The following is a 26,329-nucleotide window of genomic DNA, read 5'->3' as shown; positions in this document are numbered from 1 at the left end:
AGGTACCCCAAAGCTTGTGTAGGTAAAGGGGTAACTAATTTCACAGTGAGAGGACATGAATTCAAATGCTGACCTATCATTTATTGACCTTGAGCCAAGATGATTTCAGAGGTCCCTTCAACTCCTGGGATCTTTTGAAGCTCCAGGCCCTCTGAGACCCTGTCTCTGGTCTCCTGAAATATCAGAGGGTGTTGTGGAGAGGGATTCCCCAACCCCCTTTTAAAGGGAATAGTCCCAGGAAGGGGCTGAGTATTGAAGACCAGGTATTTTCAGGAGTTTTTCCTCTACCCCCAATAATAGCAAACTTGTCCCCACCTCTAGGGCTGAGGGAGACAGCACCTTGTGATGTAGTGAATAAGACACTTTTGGATCTGAATTTAGGAAAAACATGGGTTCCAATCATAGCTCAGTTACCCGCTGATTCTATGAGAAAGTCACTTAATTTCTGAGCTTGTTTCATGTGGAAAATGAGGAGGTAGATAAGGTGTCTTCTGAAATCTCCATCATGAGCAAGTAAGCCTCTGTACAATGGGAGGGCTTAGCCAAGGAGTCCTCTGAGGTGTTTCCCAGCTCTGGACCTAAGATCCAGACACGGATCGAGAAGGGATTGGGGAGGGGCAGCTAGGGGGCGCAGTGGATAGAGCACCAGCCCTGAATTCAGGAGGACCGAGTTCAAATCTGGTCTCAGACACTTAACACTTCCTGGCTGTGTGACCCTGGGCAAGTCACTTAACCCCAGTCTCAGGGGGGAAAAAAAAAGTCAGAGAAGGGATTGGGGGGCAAAACAGGGGGAATGTTCTCCCAGCGTCAGGGTGACACTCCCCTGGATAGAGACAGCCCAGGCGCCTGTGACCCTATGGCCCACAGCTGCCCTTAAATGTCCCCAAGCTGAGCTGGGAATGGGCCAGGGAACACTGATTGTCCTTCCTCTAATGGACTCCCCCAAAACCAAGAGTGGGTCATCTATTCTTCTGTCTCTTTTCTCCCCAAAACCCTCTTCTCTCTACCCAGTGAGTTGAAATTGAATGGTGTCACCTCCTTGACCTCCTTGAGTTGCTCATTCATTGTTGGGCCATTGGGCAGCCACCCTGAGGCTGGCCAATCGCTTAGAGCCATGGAATGACTAGTTCCTAGTGGGCGCCCAGTCTGAATGGTCCTTTCCCTGTCTCTTCTTCTCTCCCACGACCAGGGTGTGGGTACCTGGCAGGCTGAATGCCCAGGTGTCTCCGGGCACCGAGAGAAAAGGTGGGAGAGGGAGCAAACCTTTCCCTTTCTCTTCCACAAAGGAAGGCACACCCATTGCTCACTGGGGCTCCTGAGAGACACCCTCTTCTTTTTCCTGGCCTTTAGGGATGGGTGGGGTCCCAGGGGAAGGAGCCACCCCGCTCTGGCTTCCTCTGCAGTCCTGTTCCTCACCTGACCTGGGTTTCCCCATTTCTCCTTTCTTGCAGCGAAACTAAACCATGGAGCTTCGTGTGGGGAACAAATACAGGTTGGGCAGAAAAATCGGCAGCGGCTCCTTTGGGGACATCTACTTGGGTAAGTGGCTCTGGTTTCTGGGTCTCTTGGTGAGGACTTTGGGGGGATCTGTCCCCGGAGGCAGAGCGGCACCTCCAGGGGTTGTGACCTGGACCCTTGGGCCCGGGCTTTAATGTCTGTGCAAGGAGGTGACACCCCTATCCAAAAGTGCGCACGGACTACTTGTGTGGGATCGTGGCAGAGACCCCGAGCGGGCCGGCCACCCTGACAGAGCCATGTCCTTTTGGTCCCTCGGAGGACAAAGGACAGTCGCCAACCCATAGGCCTGTGGAGATCTGAGCGCCTGGAAGGCCAAGTGGAGGGCTCCCTGGTTAAGCGGCCTAAACCCCGGCCGACACTGGGCAGACGCCTTGTCCTCCCTGCGTCTCAGTGTGCTCATCTGTAGAACTTCGGTGACCTTTGAATCCCGAGCTTCCACCTTAACTCTCTGGTCCTCCATCCGGGCGCCGGAGCCAGACGCTCTTTGGAGAGGTCCCGGCCCGGGGGCGCACATGCGCTCTGGGGTGGGGCCGGTGACTCCTCCCCGCCCCCTCCCGCCCGGCCGGGCGTTTGACCCGTGGCTAGCCCTCTCGCTGAAGGTGGTTTGTCCCTGTTGCTGCTGCCACAGCAGCAGCGGGAGATATTTTTAGCTCAGATTACCAGCTGGGGTGACCCAGGTTTCCAGGCCGGGCCGTGGGAACAGGCTCCAGGCGGGTTCGGATCACCCGCCCGCCCTTCACCCCTTTGGAAGAGACTGTTCACTGAAACCGAGCGGAGATGGGGCCGCTGCTGGCCTCCTCCGGGCCTCCCCGCCCCCTTCCCTGCCGGGATCCCTCCCCGCAATCCGACCCCCCGGAGGCGGCGGCGTCCCTGGGTCCTGTGTCCAAAGTGACGCAGACTCCCCCATGCGCAGAGCGCCTGGTCCGGGAGCTCGGGGACCTCCCTGCCCGGAAACGCTTCCTGTTGAAAGTTTCAGCTTGCCCTGGTTATTTTTATTTTATTTTTTCACTGAGAATTATGTCTTTCTTCCTGGCTCGCGGCCAATCCCCCTACTGTGAGGAGCAGGGAACTCGCTGTGTGCAGGATCCCCCGAATCCCCGAACCTCCAGAGACCCGGGCGGCTCAGAGACCCTCCCAGCCCGCAGAAATCTCCATTCCGGGACGGCGAGGGGAGAGCCAGCCGGCGGTGGGGAGCCCACTTCCCCCCAGGGCAGTTCCATTTGTGGACAGCTTCCTGTTTGGGGGCAGAGGGATGGGGGAGGGAGCCGGCTGCTGAGGAGAGCTGACCCAGAGCCCCACTCCCCCTCTGGATTTTTTCTGAGCTTGGTCTCCTGTGTATTTTATCTTACGTGATATTTATTCATTCATTTTTACTCGTTTGTTTGTTGAGCTATTTATTTTTTTACTCGTTGGCTCCGTTATTTATTTATTTTATTTGGGTGAAGGAATGGAGAGGCAGTTGGCCATGTAAGGGTTAAGAAGGTCTGGATTCAGATCTCGCCTCTGACGCATACTGGCTGGGCATTCACTTAAACTTTCCTGGCTGCCTGCCCGGGAAGTAGAGAGGAGCTGTCAGTTTGCATCAGTGGAGGGAGTTTTCCATATTGGGAGTTCCCTATAGTAATGAAATCACAAACAGGACAGGTCTGGACTGAAAAACATTCCTGTGGGTAGAGCTTCCAGGTGGTGACCTGAGGGTGGGAGCTGGGGGGCAGGTTGCCCCATCCCTGCGGGAGGAGCCTTCCGAGGAGGGAGCTGTGGGACGAAGGGATTTGGGCTGGAGGTGGAATTTGAACACAGACCTTCCTACCTCCTAGGATAGTAGATTCTGAACTGGGAGAGACCTTCAAGGTCCCCATCCGGTCTAAATTCAGGGAGGAAATGACCAGAATTAGCTGGCTAGCAGCTGTCTGAGCCGGGATTCGGACACAAGTTTATCTGACCCCAAGTCTCTCTTCTCTCCACCACAGCCTCTGAGGCTCTGAGTCTGGGAGTGGGGAAGGGGCGCTGACTTCACTAGTGAGCTGTCTGGAGGGTGTCCGAGAAAGGAAGAGTTTTGTTAAACAGCATTTACTAAGCACCTATTAAGTGTCAGGCCTTGTGCATTGATGTCATCCTTCAATGCTTCACAGCAGTAAGGAGGTCATGGCAAGACCTCTTTGCAAGCTCGAGATGGGATGACAGAGCACACTTCTGTCCTCCAAGGACCCTCTTAGCAGAGTTCAGAGATTCTTGTTTTAGTCTAGTGGAAAGTCGTCAATAAGCATTTATTAAATACCTACTATGTGCCAGGCAGATGAAGGTCCTGAATTTGAATCTTGGCTCCATTGTTTACTAACTGCATGGCTTTGGGTAAGTCCTGAAGTCAGTAAGAGATCTGAAACTGAAGCCTCAGTTTCCCCTCCTATAAAATGAAGGGGTTGAGTTTGGTGATTTGTATAACTTTGAATCTTTTGTCCTCTGAAGACTGGACTCTGAGCCAAGAAGACCTGAATTCAGATCCTACTGCTGAGCTTAATTAGCTGTGTGACCCTGGGTAGTTCACCTAGTTCCTTCTCTATAAAGTGAGATGATAGGTCTAGAACCCCTCAAGGTCCCTTCCAGTTGTAAGTCTCTATATCTATGATCTATGATCATATCTATGAATGTAAACTCCTTGAGGGCAGGGACCGTTTGGATTTTGTCTCTGCATCTCCAGTGCCTCATCCCGCATAGTAGCCTGTTGAGGTAAACTGAGTCACGGTTGGCCAGAGGATGATGGATTGGGAGCCAGAGCAGCTTTCTAAACCCCTCGCCTTCAACTGTGTTTGAGGATGAAGACTTAGAACCTTGAATAGAGCTCTATTAGTGTCCATTGGGTCTTTCCCAAGTGTCACCTCTGTACCTGTGTCCAGGGTCCCGTCCTGGACACTGTGGGAGGGACAGAGAGATGTCGGACAGTCTTTGACTTGCAGAGTTTTGTAGTACGGCTTGGGAGAGCGGTTCATGCCCATGGATCAGAGAAACACATGCATGCTAAACTGTAGACGGGCCCTGCATACATGAAAGTAATTAAGGAAGATTTCACGGAAGAGGCGGTTTCTCCCAAAGTGTTTTGGCCACCCCAGGGAAGCTTCAATTCCAGTTGCACTAATGTGGCGGCTCCAGGATGTTTGAGTTCCAAAAAAGCTCTGGGAAGGATTCTGGATATCACCTAAGCTCTTAACCCCTCCTTTCCACCCCCATTTGGCAGATGACAACATTGAGATTCCAATTAAACATTCATTAAGCACCAGCTGTATGCAAACTGCTACTCTTGGTGCTTGTGGAGAATTCCCGATAACAACAACATATCTGAGAGTGTGAGAACATTTATTTTCTCCCTGATGTGGAGCAGACATATTGACTTATTTCCAAGTGGTTCTAGCCTGGGGTTGAACCCTAAGGACTTGTCTCACCCACATTGAGTGTCAGGAAATCCTGAGTTCAAATCCATTCTCAGACACTGAATAGCTAGATGACTTTGGGAAAGTCACTCATCCCTATTTACCTCCATTTCCTCATCTATAGAATGAGCTGGAGAAGGAAATGGCAAACCACTCCACTCACTATCTTGCCAGGAAAATTCAAACACGACTGAAAATGTCTGAACGATAAGTTGTTGTAAGGCTCAAACGAGATCATATTCGTAAATTATTTTACAAACTTTGAAGCCTTGTGGAAGTGCTAGCAATTATTCTTCTTCTGATTATCTATAATATCCCTGACAATATCTTTCAGCAACAGGGCACCCACTACATAGCCAGCTCATTCTGCTTGAAAACAACTAACAATATTGGGAAGCTCAGAGAAGATGCTAAAGAAATGCTAGTTGATGTGAGAATTCACCCCATTCTGATTCTCTGCCTTCCCCCCCTAGCTCTGATCCTCTTTGTGCCCACTGGAACTCAAACCCTCTTCTACCTTTTAGGAAATTGAAGGCACCGATCATGTTTCTTCCAAGTCTTACCTTTTCCAGGCTAATTGCTCCCAGTTCCTTCAAACGATCCCTGTCACCCTCCCCTGGACATTCACCAGCTTATCAATATCCTTCCTAAATTTCGGCGCCTGGAACCGAACCCAATCCTTCATGTGGGGTCCGGTGGGGCAGGGCTATCGGCAACCTGGTCCTGGGCACTGTCTCTCTTACTGCTGCCTGGGATCTCATTGGCTCTTGGGGATTCTCTGTTACACTCTTGAATCGGGCTGGCTTCTACCCACTAAAGCCTCTTTCAGAAGGCTGGGTGTCCCCTTGATTTCCCCCTTCCCCACCCTCTGGGCTCAGTATCCATTGGCCCAGGTTTGTTTTGAAGTATTCCTCAGGATTCGGGTTTCCCTGCCCCTAAATGAGGACAACTGATGGTCACTGGTTCTCTGGGTACCCCCTTTCTTTCCTCCCTTGCCACTCTCCGACCCTTCCTGGGGTCTTGTTGTTCTTGTGACCCCCAGGACATCATTGACCATTCATTTGTGAATTGCACAAAGGCCTCTGTCTTGTCCCACTGCCTCTTGTCCAGGACCCTCAAACCTGTAACGAATCCCAGCTTCGGGCTGGTTTCTGGAACGCTTTTCCTCTCTCCTGTGTTCCTCCTGGCCCTCCATAGCCTTGATGACCCGTTTCCCCCTTTGTTCAGAGTTCTGGCCAATTCCTCCAAGCGGGTGATGGGACTCGGTGGGGGTGACAGCAGATGGACTCTGCAGGTAGGGAGGGAAGCTGGGCCCGCCATTGTTGCTTCTGTCGCTTTCTAGGACTGTTGGGCTGGCCAGAGAGTCATGTGGGCCCTGTGGAGGTTGGAGGGCTCGGAGGGCGCGTTCCCCCCATCCCGTTCCCCAAGGAAGACAGCTGGTAGGTAGCAGTGTGGACATTTATGTGCATTTGCCCAGCTTGGTTCAGTTGCCTCTTACTCCAGCCAAATGGGGACCCAGGTGCCAAAGTCCCCTTTTTTTGGGGGCAGGGAACAGAGTTAGAGAAGGGGTCTCCTCAGGGGGACCCTGTATGATGAGCTGGTCCTTGTCCTCCAACTTGGCCCCCGTGGAGTCAAGGTGGGATAAGGATCAGCAGCCCCTCCAAAAAACAGTTGTTTTCCAGACTAGCACAAGTCCCATGAATGGGAGGTTTAGGGTCAAAGGGAGGAGAGGAAGCTGTTTTGTCCCATCTGCCTTCCTTCTGTCTTTTCAACATTGGAAGGGTGGGGAGTGACTGACCAGGGGCTGGACTTGTGCAAGTCCCACAGCGTGGCTCTAGTGGCACTGCTGGGCTAAGTTGGCAGGGGCTGGAGGTCAAGGATTATTGGACTAAGTTGGCAGGGGCTGGAGGTCAAGGCCAGTTTCCTTGTTTTCTACTAGAGGAGATAGGTCTTTGCTGACTCAAAAACTAGGATTAGCCTCTGACCCGCGAGGTCATTGCTCCAGACCTGGATAATCTCAGAAATTATTTATCTTATTTTCTAGAGAGAGAGAAACTGAGCCCCAAGAAGGTCAAGTTTAAGGTCACACAAACAGCAAGCATTAAAGTTGGGATTTGAACTCAGATCCCATCCTGTCCTTTCTCCTCTCCTCATTTTTCTATGATCCCCAGAGGTATAGTCTGTAGATGGTTTTGTTTACTTCATTTGTTCATGTACTCATTCATCTAGTAAGCATTTATTAACCACCTCTGTATGCCACATAGAACCCCAAAAGTGAGGGAGAATGAAAGAATTCTGGGTGATACATGAATTCAGCAGATACTACATGCCTCCTGTATACTCAGTCCATCATTCAATGTTTGGGACCCAGTCAGGACTGCTTGCAGTCCTTTTCCTTTTCCTTTAACTACCTCTGTATACCATATAAAACCTAGAAAGGTGAGGGAAAATGAAAGAATTCTGGGTAATTCATGAACAATTTGGCAAACATTAAGTGCCTACTGTATATTCAATCCTGCATTTACTGCTTGGGACTCAGTCAGGGTTGCTTGTGGTCCTTTTCCTTCTCCTTTAACCACCTCTGTATACCATATAGAACCCAGAAAGGTGAGGGAAAATAAAAGAATTCTGGGTAATTCATGAACAATTTGGCAAACATTAAGTGCCTACTGTATACTCAATCCTGCATTTACTGCTTGGGACTCAGTCAGGGTTGCTTGTGGTCCTTTTCCTTCTCCTTTAACCATCTCTGTATACCATATAGAACTCAGAAAAGTGAGGGAGAATGTAAGAAAGGTGGATAATGTATAAACAATTTGACAAACATTAAGTGCCTACTGTATACTCAGTCCTGTATGTAATGCTTGGGACCCAGTCAGAGCTGCTTGTGGTCCTTTTCCTTCTCCTGAGGTCTCAGTTTCCTCATTTGAGGAATAAGGAGATTGATTGCCTTAAGTGACCTGTAAGATTAGAGAGCTGATGAAAGCTTGGGGTTCCTCCTCCCCCCTCAAGGAGCTCGCCTGTAGAGTTTAATCCACCAGTGATTTTTGTTCCCGCGAGTATGATGAGTACTTTTTGGAAAGGGGTGCACAGGGCTGGAAAGCCTAGTGGAAACACATTCCTGGCTGGGGTGAGTGGGAAGGGGAACCTAAAACATTGGTGTTTGGAAGGATCCCACCCACACCTTCACTTTCCAGATTAAAGTCCTCCCTGGGGGTCACACAGCTAAGAAGGAGCAGACTAGTGAGCTCTAGGCTATCAAAGTGGAGAAGGGCGAGGACATAGAATGTCAGAGCTGGGAGGACCCATTTTTCAGAGAAGAAAACCGAGGCCCTTTGAGAGGGAGAGACTTCCGAGGCTGACTTAGTGTCTGGAGCTTTCAGGGGCTGTGGATTTGAATTGTGACCCCAGAGGCAAGTCATAGAAGTCAGTTCCCTCAGTCTGGAAAACGGGGACAATAACAACAGTTATGGATGCTGTATTTGGGTTGCCTCGGTACTCAAAGGACATGGTGCGTCCAGACCTTTTGTAGGTGCGAGTTATTATTAAACATACTGGCAACAACAGCGATGGTAATGGTAGCCAGGACTCTGGACCGGGTGCCCTTTCCAGGCTGTGACTTAGAGAAGGTGGCAGGAGACATCAGGCTGGATCTAGGGGGTCTGGGGGTGAGGGGAGGTTCCCCAGGAACTGCATTTGGAGGAGCGATGATAAATGACTCTGGCTGGAATGGGGGGGGGAAGAGGGGTCTGAGTGCCATGCTGAGGTCAGGCACTTGGGGGGTGCCAGGAGGCAGGTCAGGCCATTTCTAGGCCAGGAGCAGAGGGAGGGGATGGGGAAGGCAGCTATGGCGGGCTGGGACTGCTGGAGGAAAGGCCTTCTTGCATTTGTGAGCTGGGAATTGTCTGTCGGGCAAGGCATTATGGGGCTGCCGCCGATGGGTTGTCAGGGGCGCCCGTTCCTGGGGCTGGGCCCCTCCCTCGGTGGGTGGGAGGGAGGGAGGCAGAGCTTTGTGCTCCTTTGTCTCGGGCCTGTTAACTCTCTCACCCCTTCCAACTTGTGCCATCTGCTCCAGTCCTGGTGGGGAGGGTGGAGGGAAGAGGGGGGAGAGTCAGGCCTGGGAAGGCAGCCTTGCCCGGGCCTGCCCGGCCCAGCTCAGGGCCGCCTGCAGGAGAAACAGCTTTCTGGGTTTGGGGGTGAGGGGGGTCAGAATGTTCTCAGATGTTCTCAGTTCCCCTTTTGTGGGTAGGGAGAAGAGGCAGGGACAGCAACAGAGTATTTTGTAATTTACTGGATTTGGAGGCAAAGGTTCAAATTGTGAGACTTACCAGCTGTGGGACCCCTGGCTGCGGGCCTGGCCTGCCCCCTCCTTAGAACAGGAGGGTTGGGCTGGCTGATGTCCAAGGCCTCAGGGAGAAAGAGTGCGGGCTTGGGAGTCAGAGAGCCCAGCCTGAAATACTCTTTCTATCACTCACTCCCCGTATGACCTTGCCACATCATTTTTCCCTCTGAGCCTCAGTTTCCCCAATTATAAAATAAAACCATTGGGCTAGATGAGCTTGAAGGTTCTTTCCAGCTCAAAATCCATGATTTTAGGAAAATTAACCATTCCTTGCTTTTTCCTTTTACTCTTATGGGGTCCTCCAAACCCATTACAGGGGATCTGCAAGGTCAAACTATTTTTATAATAATAATACTAAGATGTCTTAATTTCTAACATGATGAAGAGCAATAGCTAGAACCCACCTAAACAAAAGCTTTGATAATTTTTGAGAATCTAAAAGGGTCCTGAGACGAAAAGTTTGAGAATTGAGGCCATATTCCAGTGCAAGAGACTGAGGGGACTCAGAAAGGGGAAGGAGAATGAAAGAATTCTGGGTAAAGCACCAGCGATTCAGCAAACTCTAAGTGTATATTCAGTCCTGTGTTCAGTGTGTGGGACTCAACCAGGGCTGCTTGTGGTCTGGGTGACCCTGAGTGGGTCCTTTCCCTTCCCTTGGGCTTCAGTTCCCTCATCTGAGGGAGGAGGAGATTGGTCCAGGTGACTCATTAGGGCCAGCTTTAAGTTCTGTGATCTTTTTGTTGTTGTTCAATCCCGTCCCACTCTTCATGACCCCTTTGGGGGTTTTCTTGCCATTTCCTCCTCCAGCTCATTTTACAGATGAGGAAACTGAGACAAACAGAATGAAATTACTTGCTCAGGGTCATATGACTAGTAAGTATCTGAGGCTAAATTTGAGCTCAGATCTTCCTGAGTCCAGAATCAGTTCTCTGTGCACTATGGCCCCACCTAGCTGCTCTCTATGATCCTCAAGAGGAAGTTTTTAAAGTGGAAATTCCCTTTCCTAGACTTTGAGCTGAGATAGAGAAAGGATTTGGTTCTTACAACATCTTAGAAGGATCTAAGAAGCCAGTATTTTGTGTTATTGATACCTATCAGATGTTAAGTTACATTATCTGACAAGAATCGTTATTGTTCCAACAGCTAATGAGCATTTATTAAACACCTAACATGCGCCAGGGAATACAAAGGGAAAAAATGAAGCATTTATTAAATACCTTTCATGTGCCAGGGCATACATACAAAGGAAAGAAATGAAGTATTTATTAAATACCTACTATGTGCCAGGGGAAAATGAAGCATTTATTAAATACCTACCATGTGCCAGGGAAAAAATGAAGCATTTATTAAATACCTACCATGTACCAGGGGAAAAAATAAAGCATTTATTAAATACCTATCGTATGACAGGGAATACAAAGGAAAAAATGAATCATTTATTAAGCACCTACCATGTGCCAGGGGAAAATGAAGCATTTATTAAATACTTATCATGTGCCAGAGAATACCAAGCAGAAAATTAAGCATTTATTAAATACCTATCATATGACAGGGAATACAAAGAAAAAATGGAAAAAATGAATCCTTTATTAAACACCTACCATGTGCCAGAGCAAAAATAAAGCACCTATCATGTGAAGGGAAAAAAATGAAGCATTCATTAAATACCTATCATATGACAGAGAATACAAAGGAAAAAAATGAAGCATTTATTAAACACCTCCTATGTGCCACTATTATGGGAATAGAATAGTAGTGGGAATAGAAAGGAAAAAAATGAAAGTAGCTTCAGTCCTCAAGGAGCTTATATTCTGTTAAGGGGACATTATATATATACAAGATAATTGGGGGAAGGGGGCACTGGCAGCTGGGGAGATCAGGAAGGGCTTTCTGGAGGATATGATTTTGGATTGAAACGAAGGAAATTGGGGATTCTGGGAGGCAGAAATAAGAAGGGAGTATGTCCTGACATGGGCTACATACAGCTTGTGTAAAGGCCAAAGGAGATGTAATGTCTGTGTGTCCACAGAACAGGAAGGCCCAGACCATGAAAGAGCAGTGTCACAAGAGGGAAGAGGGGGTTGAGGAGGAGAAGGTTCTCTCAATTTTACTGTAGGAGTTTATACATTTAAGGCACTTTACAGGCTCTTTGCTTCATGTCTTTGGTTCCTCAGAACTGTGCTCTGAGATACAAGTGCTGTTAGCCCCATTTTAGGCCTCAGAAAGCTGAGGCTTCTGGGGATGTGGCGTCCAGAGACTGGGTTTGAAGGCCTTTTGTCTAGTCTTCCTCAGGACCCCATCTGTCTACAGTAGTGAACACCTCTTCCTCGGTATATTCTTCTAAGAATCAGGAATCGTGGATTTGAATCTAGTCCCTGATTAGTAGCAACATGGACCTGGAGGCCTTTCTTAGCCTTAGTCTCTGTAGGTATGATACTTGCAGGGTTGGTGTAGGAAAAGGGCCCAGTGTGATTGTGCCCAGTGCCCGCCCTTAAAACCCTGCCCATTATAGCCAGGCGTGGTCTCCTGGGTGTCTCCTCTCATGAAGCTTCTGGCTTGTTTGGAGTGTGGTTTGGGTTCAAGGTGGGGTAGGCGGTTAGCGAAGCCTTTGGCCATGTCTGTGCTTTTCTTGGCTTAAACTAACTCCCTAACCACAGGGCTTCTTGTCACCCAGAGCAACTGCTTCTGGGCTTGGAAGAAGGCTGGGGGAGGAAAGGAGCTCTTGCCATGGATTCTGAGTCAGGAGCACCTGGGTTCAAATATTGCTCCTGTCCCAGGTCTCAATTTCCTCTTCTGCCAAATCAGAGCCCTTCCCATCTGAATTTCTGCACTCAGACTAGTGAAGCCTTCAAATTCTGAGCATATTTTGCTTTTCTTAATGAAGGTAGTGTTGTGTCCACCACTCGAATATCCTAAGGGATGCTCAGGACAAAGAGAGACACAGCTTCCTGCGGGAGAGCTAGGAAGTGTGAGGGAAAAACTGGCTGTGTGGATGCGGAGTCCAGAGGCTGGATTTGAAATACTCTGGACAGCCATAGGCAAGTCAGAAAGACTCTCTGAATCTTAATTTTCTCCTTTGTAAAATACTACCCCCCCCTCTGAGTTGTAGAGGGGAATAACTTTTGAAATAAAGAACTATGGAAGCATGAGCTAGAAAGAACACCCCTCCTGCATTTCACATAGTTATTTCTCTTTCATCCCCTTGATCTGTGACTTTCTTACCTTACTTTCGCTTAGACAGTCCCATCTGCTCTCATTTCTGTGGTTGCTAGACTTACAACCCCAGCCTGAGGCTCTCATGTTTGTTTTCAAGGCCTTATGGAAATCCCAGCTCTCCTTTTTTATCTGAAATATGTGGAGAAAGCTTGTAGGGGAAAAAACAGCCTGCTGAATGTCTTCTGTCCTAACACAGCACACGTCCTGAGTTATCAGTGTGGTCCATGGTGGAAAAAGAGTCTCAAATAGTCATCTGCCTAGGTTACCTCATTTCTAGTCTCAGCTCTGCCACAGATTTGACTGTGAGATGTTGGAAAAGTCATTTCTATTCTTTAGGTCTGTTTCCTCATCTGTAAAATGGGTTGGTGGAAATGTCCGTGTTTGTCAATGTCAATGTCAGAATAAAGAAAGAGATGAAAAATTGATTAAAATAAATAAAATGAGAGATTGGACTAGAGCAGGGGTTCTTAGCCTTTCTGTGTCTGTTATGGACCCCTCTGGCAGGCTGGAGAATCATGATTTTAAATACATATGAATCCAAAGGAAACTAATTATAATGAAATATTGTTATTATGTTTTTCTTAACCCCAGGCAATCTCTAAGGGTTGTTCCAGATCTAAATCTCCCCCTCCCCTTACACAACCATTATAATAAGACCATAGGGCCTAGATTTACCTCAATGAGAAAGGACTTCAAGGTCTCTTTTTATAGAAGTTTAGTGATTTGCCCAGATAGTACTCATCAGTGGTAAGATTTGAACCCAGGACTTCTAACTACAGAGACATGGCTCTTTGCACTCTACTTGACAATGTAGCATTTCATTAAACGTTTCTCATTTGAATTTCAACAGTAACCCTAGGAAATAGTAACATATAACATGTAACAGAACTGGCATTAGTATCTGTACTTTAGAGGTGAGGAAAGGGAGGCCAGACAGGATTAGAAACTGGTCCAATAAATATGGAAATATGTTTAAAAGGGATTGCACCTATTTAACCTATATCAGATTATTTGCTCTCTTGGTTGGGGGTGGATAAGAGGAGAAAGGAGAAAGAAAAATTTGGAACACAAGGTCTTACAAAAACGAATGTTGAAAACTATCTTTGGAAAAATAAAATATTACTGAGAAAGAAAAAATATATGTTTAAGATCACACAGGTGATTGAGTCTGTTCTTTGACTTTTAAGGAGGCTCCATGTATCCTTAGAGCAGTATTCCTAATTTTTTATCCTTAATCAGGCTGCTCAGGCTTCCCATTCTCATCCTCCTGAAAGATCAGAACCAAATTTAATCCTTTTTTTTTTTTTTTAATAGTATTTTATTTTTCAAAAAAAATTGCAGATAATTTTTAACATTCACCTTTGCAAAACTTTGTGTTCCAAATTTGCCAAGTTTAATCCTTGAAAGAAACCTGCAGGCCCCCAGCAAAACCTGCAACACCCCACCCCCGACTCTTGATTTTGAAACCAGTTTGGCAAGGCTGGGGATAGTAAACCAGAAATGGAGAGTGGGAGTTGAGGCCTGCTTCCTCCCCTCCCCCTTCAAGTTCCCTGCAATGCTTAGCAGCCAGAAGAGCAAAATGGCAGAAGTGTGCCTTCTGCTCACTTCCTCCTTCTCGGGCCTGCTCCCATGAAGAGACTTTTCCTTTCTTTCCATCATAAGGGACCAATCCAGTCTGCAACAAGGGAGCAGAAGCCCTAAAACTGAAAGGGATTTTAAAGATCATTGAATGGTTGGATCATAGGCTCATGGTTTAGACATAGAAGGAAGGGGCCTCAGGGGCCTTCTGCTTCAACTTTGTAATTTTATGGATGGGGAAACTGAGGCCCATATAAGTGAAGTGATTGGGCTGTTCACCCAGGAATTAAGAACAAAACTCAGAATTGAAACCCAGTTCTTTTGACTCCAAAGCCAATGTTGCCTGTCCCAAGTTAGGCCGGATCACTAGAATTACTGAAATGAGAAATCTGGGAATTTGGGCAGTGGAGGTGATGGAGTCTGGCCACTCCCTTAAGCCACAGTGGGCGGGGAGATACAGAGCCCTGGCTTCAGAGTTAAAAGGTAGGTTCAAATCCTCTCTCTGGCATTTACTAGCTGTATGACCTAGGTTATGGACCTCCCTATCCTCCTTTATAAAATAAAATTAGATGGTCTCTGAGCCTATATCTATGAACTTAGAAAATGAAGATAATAATAACTTAATAACTAGCTTATAGCGCTTTAAGGTTTAGCAACACCCTTTATAAATATTTCATTTGATTCTCACAACCACCCTGAAAAATAGATGTTATTATTACTATACCAATTTTACAGATGAATAAACTGAGGCAGATAGAGGTTGGATGACACAACTTAGGGGTTGTTAGGGTCACAAAGGTTTTAAGTGTTCGGGGTAGGATTTGAATTCAGATCTTCCTGACTTCAGGTCCAATAGATAAAATATTTGGGGCTGGTAGGAAGAGCTATATTTTCTGACTCTAGTCTTCAGGAAGAAATGTTTATTAAAGTATAATAAGGCATCTAGATGGCACAATGGATAGAGCACCGACCCTAAAGTCAGAAGAATCTGAGTTCAAATTCAGTCAGATACTTAGCACTTACTGTGTGACCCTGGACTAGTCACTTAACCCCAATTACCTTGCAAAAAGAATTATATAAAAAAAAGTATAACAGGTATGATATACCGTGTTTCCCCGATAATAAGACACTGTCTTATTATTTTTTTGGGACTAAAAAACACCAGAGGGCTTATTTTCAGGGGAGGGCTTATTTTATCCTCCATCATGCCCCTTTTATCCTCCATCATGCCCATTTTAGCCTCCATCATGCCCCTTTTAGCCTCCATCATGCCCCCTGAGTGCTTATTTTATTCTCCATCGCTTACTGAACTTACCGAGTTTTTAGATGGTCCTGTCTCAGCTCTACTCCGCGGCGCTGCTCTCAGTAGCGCCAGCAAGCAAATCACCAGGGAAGAAGAGGATGACGCGCTCACTGCTGCAGCTCTGATTGGATGCAGCTCGGAGCGCGACGTGCATTTCACCCGGGAGGGGAGGGCGGCGCTGCTTACTGAAGGTACCGCTACGCAGCATATAGCGCAGGGGATCACCATGATGACCGTTTTCATAGTAAGTTCGATAGGGCTTATTTTCGGGGGAGGGCTTATTTTAGCGGAATATTAAAGAGTATGTGGGTGTCTTATTTTCAGGATAGGTCTTATTATCGGGGAAACACGGTAGAAAATGTACTAAATCTACCTATCTGCCCAGTCATCTTACCTCCCTGGGCTTCAGCTTCTTTGACTGTAGCCCTCTTTGGAGGGGTCTTTTTCAGTCCTTGATCTATGATCTCTGGTTTGTCAGAAAGTCTACAACTGAATAAGATTCTGCTCTGATCACAGATCTCAGAGCTGGCTAGCTCAGAGGGAGCTCAGTAGCTCCTTAGTCCAGTCAAGACTCCCAGAAAATCCTCATTAAAATATGACTGACTGGTCATCTAGCCTCTGCTTTAGGAGGGGGAGGCCTCCCCTGTCTCTTGTGGTCAAGTCTAATTATATCAAGACTCAACTTCCTTCCCTCCAATGCTCCAAGCAAAGCCAAGTAGAACAAGACTAACTGTCTTTGGAAACTAGGAGCCACCCTGATGGCCTCTGTCCTTGTGGGATTCCTCTATGCCTTTGCCTGTGAGAGGAGAGCAGGGAAAGGACAAAAGGACCAAAACACCCCTTCCTCTCCTTCCCCCTGCCCTGGTGACTTTCCTCCCAAGGAAAAAAGACTGGATTTAAGAGTTAGTAGACCTGGGTTCAAGTCTCAGCTCCTGACCAGCTGGATGATCTTAGATAAGTCACTTGACTTAAGAGATGCTGTTTCCTCGTTTGTAAGATGAACAGATTAGACTTGATGGTTTTTTAAGTCCTTTCTGACTCTTAATGCATTGAACCTGTGACCATATAATCCAATGGACCTGAGTTCTGGTCCACCTAGGCCTTCAGGAGAGCTGTTGAGAGAACTCTTTCCTCTGACGGGAGAGTGCTATGCTTGACCTGTGGGCAGGCAGGATGGGGGATCTGGGAATGATGTGTGTCCAGGAGATGGAGGGAGTCTCACATCTGTGAAAATCTTGGCCCTACTCCCAGATCTCCTGGGGGTAGACACAGTGGGGATCCCCCATCTGTGAGATCAGTGTCTTGACAGGACAAGGCCAGAGTGTCCTTCCTCTCCCAGGCCACTTGCCTAGAAGGGAATGTTCAGTTCTAGCCCGTTGCTGGGGGAACGCTGGGAGGGACCCTTCCTGGCTCCTTCTCCCCACTCCCTTGACATCTCCTGCCCTGTTATCCAGATGGGAGATTGGAGAAACACCTTGGACTCTGAGCCTCCCGAATGAATATCTGGAACAGCTTGTGCTGCCCAGTAGCAATCAGGGTGGTGTTCAGGCCTCCTCTTGGACTCTGGCCCCTCCACATGGGAGAAGAGGGGAGAGGAGGGATTGGTCAGTCTGTGCCATCCACACAAACACAGATACAGCTCTCAGCCCTTCATCCTCCAGGTGTATTTTGGTGGAGGACTCTGCCCTTGGGCTGCTGCCAAGTCCTGTGTCCCCTCCCCTGCTCTAGGACCAGAGTTCAGCTTCCTCCTCTATAAATGAGGAAGCTGGGATTCAGAAATAGCAAGGAAACTCAGCTGGGATTTCTAGAATCTTGGATCTGGGGGGAAGCTCAAAAGTTGGATTCCTTTCTACAAACTCCTTTATATATATATCTCAATTAAAATATATTTTAATTGATATTTTATTATTTTATTTTGATATAAATTATTGTCAAACATTTGTAAAATGTAAAACTTTTTTTCCCAAGAAAAAAAGAAATGAGGGACAACTAGGTAGCACAATGGATAGAACACCAGCCCTGAAGTCAGGAGGACCTGAGTTCAAATGTGACCTCAGACACTTAACACTTCCTAGCTGTGTGATCTTGGACAAGTCACTTAACCCCAATTGCCTCAGCAGAAAGAAAGAAAGAAAGAAAGAAAGAAAGAAAGAAAGAAAGAAAGAAAGAAAGAAAGAAAGAAAGAAAGAAAGAAAGAAAGAAAGAAAGAAAGAAAGAAAGGAAGAAAGAAAGGAAGGAAGGAAGGAAGGAAGGAAGGAAGGAAGGAAGGAAGGAAGGAAGGAAGGAAGGAAGGAAGGAAGGAAGGAAGGAAGGAAGGAAGGAAGGAAGGAAAGAAAGAAAGAAAGAAAGAAAGAAAGAAAGAAAGAAAGAGAAAGAAAGAGAAAGAAAGAAGGAAAAAGAAAGAAGGAAAAGAAAGAAGGAAAAAGAAATGAATAAAAAAAGAAAAAATCAAAATCAATGAACATATCTTAAAATAACATATTACATTCATTGTTCCATACTCATAGGCCCTTACCTCTGGAGGGGAATGGATAAAGATGTCTTGTCATATCCCTTTTTAAAAAAATAATAGTTTTTTTAAAAATTTTCAAATTATATGCAAACATAGTTTCCAACATTTACTCTTACAAAACCTTGTGGTCCAAAATTTTCTCTTTCCTTGCCCCCATCCCCTTCCCCTTAAACATGCTACAAACTTGTAATAGGGATATAGAGTAAGGACACATTTGTTCCAGAGCAGAGACCCTGGATTCAAATCCTGCGCCTGTGACTTATTAACTGAGTGACTTTGGACAAGCCATTCACCTCTCTGGACTTATTTTCCTTTTTGGTAGAATGGGCTCTGAGAGCCAATCAATGGATGTACAATCCATAAATAAGAAGTCCTCTGTTTCTTGATCTCTGATATTGGGGAACTCTATCTCCCCAAGTGTGCTATTGTACTTTGGGCTGGTTCTTGGGACTGTACCATTCTGGGAGTCCAGGTCCAAATTTGCCTTTTCCTTTTCTATTGAATGGGCTTTGAGGGCCAATCTAGCTCTGGATATATGAGAGTAATGAGAGGTCCTCTGCTTTTTGATCTCCAGTGCTGGGGAACTCATTACCTCCCCAAGTGTGCTATTGAATTTGGGGCTGCACCCTTCCAGAAAGACCAGGTCAGAATCTGCCTTTTGGTTTCTTCCGCTCGGGAGGGAACATGGAGTACTTCATTTAGAGACATGGGCATCTTTGGGGGAGTTACTGGAGACAGCTCTGCTTTGCAACCAGAGTCCCTGAGTTCAAATCCCGACTCTGTCACATACTGCCAATAGTTCTTGGTCAAAACACTTCTTCATTACCTTTGTAGCTTCCAGTGTTTAGCAAGAAAAGAGGATACGTGGGTAAAAATGACATAAAAATGACTACAACTAGTGATCAGACACAGGTAGGATTTGAAGCTAGGTCTGTCTATTGGCCTGCTCTGTCCCACAAATGTTCTTTGGTTGGTTGATTGAAGCTGTGAATGGGTCTCAGAGATCTCTAGTTTCAGCCTTGCAAATTACAAGGAAAATTAAAATTTTTTAAAAATTGTTTTTATATTACCTTCATTTCTTAATTTATTCTTTCCTACAGGATATGTAGTGTTCCATACCCATTGTTCCCCATCTCTTTAAAGGAATCATTTCAAAATTTAGTTCTGATTGCTTTGTTGTTCCTTCCATTTGCGAAGTTAGAGTCACTTTGTATGGCGTCTTCCAACCAGAAAAATCGACCAGCCTGAGACTGTTTGGGTTTGTTTTTGGAGAGGCTAAGGTCTCAGAAAGACGTGGGGTCTGGTCTTATTTCTACATACACTGACTGTGTGACCTTGGACAAGTCACTTAATTGCACTTAATGACGACTTTCCAAGACAATAAAGGAAGTCTCCACATCTTTGAATCCTGCCCCAGATATTTACTTGGTGACCTTGAAAAAGTAATTTATGTCAGGCTACTCCCACTCAGGCCTGTTTGGTTAGAGGCAGTTTCTAACAGTGTAGAGAGCATTGGTCAAAATCAGAAGCTTATTTTTCCCCAAATTTACCTAGTCTTCTGGGAAAACAAGTTAAAAAGGAAAAAAGATGGTGTCCAAGTCCCTCATCCTTAATCCTGCCATAAAATGTGATTCATTGCAGGTCCTGTTGCGTCCTGAGAATGAGGCTGTTCATATGTTGACTCAGTGTCAGGAAATCAGGCCTAAGTTAGAATCCTGCCCCAGACACCTCCCAGCTGGCTAGTCTCTTTATGAACTCTCTGACTTTGTTTCCCCATCTGTAAAATGGCCATAATGATGATAATTACAGGCAAATCTGTAAAATGGCCAGCATCATCTGCCTCACAGGGTTGTTAGTGGGACTCTAGTGAGATAATGTGTGGAAAGTATGTGCAAACCTTCAAGTACTCTATAAATGCTGTGTATAATTATAATTATCAAGCAGAAAAGAACTCTGTCCTGAGAGTCATGAGACTTGGGTGCTTAATTAATTTATTTTTTATGAAAGCTTTTTATTTACAAAGAATATGCCTGGGTAATTTTAGGTGCTCATTTTAGCACAGCCACTAACTTATTATGGGAACTTGGGCCTGTGAGACTTTGCCCTGTACCAGCCTCAGTTTACCCATCTGTCAAATGAGTATAATTGTTATTCTACTCATACCCATAACTACCTATCTCCTGGGCTTATTTTGAGGATCCACTGAGATAATGATGTAAAAGAGCTTTGCAAACTTTGAAGGTTTATATAAATATCAGTTATTATTCTTACTCATTATGATGATGATGATGATAATGATGATGGGGTTAAACCAAATGAGATCTAGGGCCCCTTGCAGTTCTGATGCTCCATGATGGTGGGGCCCCAAAGTAGGCAAGAGAAGAATAAATACATAAAGTATACCTGTTTTCCAGGTCTTTGAAAGACTCATTAAGGTGATTATTTAGAGCAGGAAACTTTAGAGCTGGAAAGGTTCCAAAGGGTACCTTGTCCAACCTCCTTGTTTCACACAGAAGGAATGTGAGGTTCAGAGAGGTCAAAGGTTCATTGTCCCAGAGATTTAGAGTTGGAAGATACCTTGAAAACCATTTAGCTCAATCCACTCATTTTACAGAACGGGAAACTGAGACCTAGAATGGCTACATGACTTTCCCAGGATCGCACCGCTAATATGTGCTTGAGGAAGAGGACTTGAACCCATGTCTTCTGTACTTGACTATCCATTGACAATCTGCTTCTTCAGATCTCAGTTGGATTTGCAGATCATTGCTTGGAGGCTTTGAGATTCTCTAGTTTTTTTTCTGGCCCTTCTTGGCTGGATATTAGGATAATTGAGCCCTGGCTGGGTATTGGGCTAGCTAAGTCCTGGCTAGGTATTGGGATAGTTGAGTCCTGGAGGTATTAGGATAGTTGAGTCCTGGCTGAGTATTAGGATAGCTGAGTGCTGAATAGTTATTAGTATAGTTAAGTCCTGGCTAGGTGTTGGGATAGTTGAGTCCTGGAGGTATTAAGGTAGATGAGAACTGGCTAGGTGTTGGGATAGTTGAGAAGGTCTTCCCTCCTCACAGGGCCATACAAAGGCATCCTCCATGGCTTGTGAGTCTGTCTTGGTTTCAGAAATATTTGGAGAGGGTGGTTCCTCCCCCTCCCTGGAACTAGGGATCATCCCTGGATCATTCAACCCATTCCTGGTTAAGGAAAGTGAGATTAGAAGAAAGGTACTTGTTAGTCTTTGACTGCACATTGGAACTGTGGTTGACCCACTCACAAAATTTATATCAGATAGAATCTTGGAGCCTCCTTCTTGCCAGACACCTGGGAGACAAGTAGGGCCTTGGAGGAGGGACTGTCTGGGCTTTCTGGGTTCAGGTAGAGGTAGAGGAGGTGCTGGAAGACAGCTTTCTGGGAGCCTGCTGGGCAGCAGATCTGCGGCTTATTTTGTAGGAACTTTGGGGGAAATGGCCCGTCTGATTAAATTAATTTCTTTTTTTCTGGACAAGAATGCACCTGTATATTAATACAATAATATTCTCAATGGGAGAATCTTTGCCTTCTCCATTTTCAAAGGCCATTACCTAGGAGCCAAATGAAAATGGAGTTCTAAAGTACTTGGGAGATTCCCTGATTGGTGGGAAAGGACTTGGAATCATGAGCCATCCATGGCACTTGACTGACCAATCTAAATTGGCTGGGGATGGCCTGGGAACAGAGAAGATGAGAACACTTTGGGAGGGGGCCTTGTGAAGAGCCCGAGTAGTCCAGGAGGACTTAAGCTAGACAATAGCCAGCAAGCTCGAACCACCCACTCAGTCTAGACTGAGGAGATTTCTTTAATAGATATTCTCTCTCTTTTTTTAGATTTGTGAATACATTTCATTTTGTTTATGACTTTCAGTTGCAAATCTTGCCCTCCCCTCTTCCCTTTCCATGGAGCCACTCCCTATGACAAAGAATAAAGAACCAGGCAGAATGCTGGAAACCTATAATCCCACTGATGAGAAGGGCAGATCTCTTGAGCTTGCAGTTGGGCTAATGAATCACATCAATATGGTGGACTCCAGATGCCCAAGGTGAGGGGTACAGGCCCAGATTAGAAAGGAAGCAGGCTCTGAGCCTGGAGTCAGGAAGGCTTCAGTTACCAACTTGCTGTGCCATCCTTGGCAACTCAGCCTTTGCCTCAGTTTTCTCAACTGTAAAATGGGGATAATAATAGCATCTATTTCCCAGGATTGATATGAGGATGAAATGAGATATTTGTAGAGTGTTTAACACAGTGCCAGCAACACAGTAGGTGTCATATAAATGCTTATCTCCTTCCATTTCTTTTTCCTGCCTTGTGCTGATCAGTAATGGGATCAACCCAAGAATAACCACTGTATTTTTAACCTGGGTAAGATAGGGAGACCCAGCCTCAAAAAACCAAAGAAAGAAGGAAACAAACAAGGAGAAGGGAAGGAGGGAGGAAGAAAGGAAGGAAGGAAAGGAGAAATGAAAGAAGAAAGGAAAAGAAAGAAAATAAGAAAAGAGGAAGAGAGGGAGGAAGGAAAGAAAAGAAAAAAGAAAGAAAGAAATTAAGAAAGAAAGGAAGAAAAAGAAAGAAAGGAAGGAGAGATGGAAGGAGAAAGGAAGGAAAGAAGGAAGGAAAAGATAGAAATTAATAAAGGAGGGAGGAAGGGAGGAAAGAAAGATATAGAAAGAAAGAAAGAGAGGAAGGAGGGAGAAAGAAAGGAAACAAGGAGAGAAAGAAGGAAGGAAAAAGCAAATATAGAAAGAAGACAGAAACTAAGAAAGAAAGGAAGGAGGGAGAAAGGAAGAAAAAGAAAGAAATTAAGAAAAAAGGGAGAAAGGAAGGAAAAAAGAAAGAAAGGAAGGAAGCAAGAGAAGAAAGTTTAAAAAGTAGGGTGGGGAAAACATTTTAGCAAAACTAAGCGACGTACCAGCTACATCTGTCAGTGTATGTAACATCCCGCTCCTATTGCCTCCTGCCTCTGTAAGGGAGAGAAGGTACATTGCCTCAGTCTCTTCTGGAGGTATTCTCCCTTTCCCACAGTCTTTGTTTTAACCCTGTGTGGTTCGGAAATCTAGAGATGGCCTTCACGTGGCCCACAGTGCCTGGGAGCAGACAAGGGAAGAACCAGTGGGTGCCTGAATGAAGGACCAGGAGTTAGTGGCCAAAAGGAGGGCCAAAGGCAGCAGGGCAATCTGGGATCCGGTGTAGACAGTCCGTAACCCCAGGGAACTAAGTGGGTTCAGGAGCCCACATGGGGAATCCAGGACTTCGCTGGCAGTAAGACTGAGAAATTTGAGGAAGAGAAGGCCCGGGGCTCAAAGGCGAGGCTCCATGGATCCCTTGCAAGGAACGGTAGGAATCAAGGGGACTTCTGGGGCCACTGAGTCCGGCACCCACCTGAACAAAGATCCCGTCCTCCACAAGGGCCCAGATAATGACTTCAGGTGGGATTGGGGGCCACCTCCTGGGACGTTGGGAGGTTTCTCACACTTAGGAAGAACGAAACCTGCCTCTGTGGCCCCAGAGCCAGCCGGAAGCCCTGGCCCAGGGCTGAGGCCTTTGGCGGGGTAGTTGCTACGACTCTGGATGAGGCTCTGGGAGGAGAATTCAGGTGGGAGGACTCTGGGATGGGAGGAGGGCAGCCACGGCTCCCACTTCCCACCCCAGGGAGGCTTTCTCGGGAGGAAGACCCAGGTTTGAGCCTGTCTGGCAGAGCTGAGGTTGCTCCACAGCCAGCAGATGGAGGTCGAGCCCTTTGGATTAGGGTCACTGTTTGGCTGGTCAGGAGTCCAAGACTCTAAGGCCAGGGAGCTAATGTATTCCAGAAAAATGACTTGTATCCTAGTTACGTGACCCTGGGCAAGTCACTTAACCCCAGTTGCCTCAGCAAAAAAAAAGGAAAAAAAAGAAAATGACTTGCCTATGACCAGATAGTCAGGAGCGGAGCTGAAATTTGAACCCGCCCTTTCACTCCATCCCACGATCGGCCACCTGGAAAGACCACTCGCCATTCTTCCTCACTGTGGGGTCAGCTGCCCTCAGATGGAGATGGCATCACCCCTACGGCGCGTGCTCAGGACCCAGAAAGTGCTTCATGTCTGATGAAGGAAGGAAGAAACAAAGGACAATGCTGGGTTTGGTGGATTTGGTGACAGAAGTGGAGGAGAAGGGAGATGGGACATACCTGGGGAGATGATAGAAGAAAGGGCAGGGCTGAGTGGGAGGAAGAGGAGGGGCTCCCTTGCTCCCTTGTGTTATCATGTGGTATGTGGACGGTGGTGGTCAGTTGGTTGCTACTGAGTAAACACATGACAAACTTGAGTGGGAGCAAAGGAAGATTAAACTGGAAAGTTAGATCTAGTACTGACCTCGCCACGTTCTACAAGGATATCCTTGGGCAGCGTATCAGTGTTCTGGACCTGCAGCCTGGAAGCCCTGAATTCAAAACCAGCCTCAGGCTCTGGCTAGCTGCGTGACTCTGGGCAAGCAACTGTAGCTCCCAGGTTGTCGTGAGGATCGAAGGACAGAATGTTTCCAAACCTTGAAATAGCACAAAATGCTCCCCATAAGTCTCTTTACCTCTGTAAAAAAGACCAGATGTTCTCTAAAATCTCTTTCCCAGCTCTAACGACTAAGCCCGGCCATTTCCTGTTTTCAGGCCCCTCCCAGCTCTGATATCATCTGTTCCAACATTCCCTCCCAGCTCTGACATTCCATGTTCTAAAGTTTCTGCTCTGCTCTGACATTTTCTGTCCTAAGGTTCTCTCCCAGCTCTGACATTCTTTGTTCTAAGGTTTCCTCCCAGATCTGATATTCCATATTCTAAAGTTCTCTACTAGTTCTGACATTCTTTATTTTCAGGTTCCCTCCCAGCTCTGACATCCCCTGTTCTAGGCTCCTTCCCAGCTCTGACATCCCCTGTTCTAGGCTCCCTCCCAGCTCTGACATCCCCTGTTCTAGGCTCCTTCCCAGCTCTGACATCTCCTGTTCTAAGCTCCCTCCCAGCTCTGACATCCCCTGTTCTAAGCTCCCTCCCAGCTCTGACATCCCCTGTTCTAAGCTCCCTCGCAGCTCTGACATCCCCTGTTCTAGGCTCCTTCCCAGCTCTGACATCTCCTGTTCTAAGCTCCCTCCCAGCTCTGACATCCCCTGTTCTAAGCTCCCTCTCAGCTCTGACATCTCCTGTTCTAAGCTCCCTCCCAGCTCTGACATCCCCTGTTCTAAGCTCCCTCCCGGCTCTGACATCCCCTGTTCTAAGCTCCCTCCCAGCTCTGACATTCTCCATTCTAAGGCTCCCTCCCAGCTCTGACATCATCTGTTCCAACATTCCCCCCCAGCTCTACCATTCTTTGACTTTGTCCATTCTAGGGTCCCCCAGTTCTGTTCCTTCTCCTCCTCCCCAGGAACTCCTTCTGACCTCATCCCCCCTTGCTTCCCTCTTCAGGTGCCAACATTGCTTCTGGGGAGGAGGTGGCCATTAAGCTAGAATGTGTGAAAACGAAGCACCCCCAGCTGCACATCGAGAGCAAGTTCTACAAGATGATGCAGGGAGGAGGTGAGCGGGGTCCTCGAGGGGACACATGGCTTCTGTGGGAGGTGGGAGGCTCCATAGTGTCAGAGAGATGGGCCTGACCCTTTTTTCTTCACTCCTGGCTCCTCTGATTCTCCAGGTGACCTTGGGCCACTTATTGGTCCCTGTGAGGACCTCCTTTTGCCTGCCAGAGTTTTGGGGAAGAAGGGGCTTTGTAGGCCTAGAATTCCTTGACAAGGGGGATCCCCTGAGCCTGTGTCTCAGGGTATGGGACTTTCCTGGGGCTGGGGCTGGGGTTGGCAGGGGACTGTCTGTGACCTCAGAGTGACGTCCTTTGCCCTCTGTCCCTCGCAGTGGGGATCCCCTCCATCAAGTGGTGTGGCGCAGAGGGGGACTACAACGTCATGGTGATGGAGCTGCTGGGCCCCAGCCTGGAAGACCTTTTTAATTTCTGTTCCCGCAAGTTCAGCCTCAAGACCGTCCTTCTCCTGGCTGACCAGATGGTGAGTTCATCAGCACATAACTGGCATCCTGCCCCCCCCTTCCCTTCCAGTCTTCTTATATCTCCTATACCTCTCCGATGCAGTGACCCCGGCCTCCTGGCTGGGCCCGGTCAAACAGATGGCTTTAGACATTTTCTCTGGGCATTCCCCTATGCCTGGAGCACTGACCACTGACCTTTCTGCCCACCTTTAAGTCCCAGCTTAGAGCCCACCTTCTACAGGAAGGCTTCCCTTATTAGCTATTTATCCTGGATTGAGCGTGTGTGTGTGTGTGTGTGTGTGTGTGTGTGTGTGTGTGTATGTGTATATATATATATATATAAAACAACATGTAAATATATGTTGTTGTGCAGTTATTTCAATCTTGTCTGACTTTTGGTGACTTTATTTG

General features: G+C 46.9%; 1 protein-coding gene across 4 annotated transcripts in view; it reads left to right on the top strand.

The window, feature by feature from the left end:
* Window positions 1-26,329, top strand: part of CSNK1E (casein kinase 1 epsilon) — a 63,035-nt gene that overhangs the window by 13,223 nt on the left and 23,483 nt on the right. For all 4 annotated transcript variants that reach the window (XM_074271723.1, XM_074271724.1, XM_074271722.1 and 1 more), the window contains exons 2-4: window positions 1,452-1,539; window positions 25,349-25,459; window positions 25,790-25,938. In XM_074271723.1, coding sequence (XP_074127824.1) covers window positions 1,464-1,539; window positions 25,349-25,459; window positions 25,790-25,938 — 336 coding nt within the window. In that variant the 5' untranslated portion in view covers window positions 1,452-1,463. The remainder of the gene's footprint in view (window positions 1-1,451; window positions 1,540-25,348; window positions 25,460-25,789; window positions 25,939-26,329) is intronic.

This window comes from Sminthopsis crassicaudata, chromosome 5 (genome assembly GCF_048593235.1).
Source record: "Sminthopsis crassicaudata isolate SCR6 chromosome 5, ASM4859323v1, whole genome shotgun sequence".
Classification (NCBI taxonomy): Eukaryota; Metazoa; Chordata; class Mammalia; order Dasyuromorphia; family Dasyuridae; genus Sminthopsis; species Sminthopsis crassicaudata.
The sequence above is the reverse complement of the archived record's forward strand: the minus strand, read 5'-3'. Positions and strand labels throughout refer to the sequence as shown.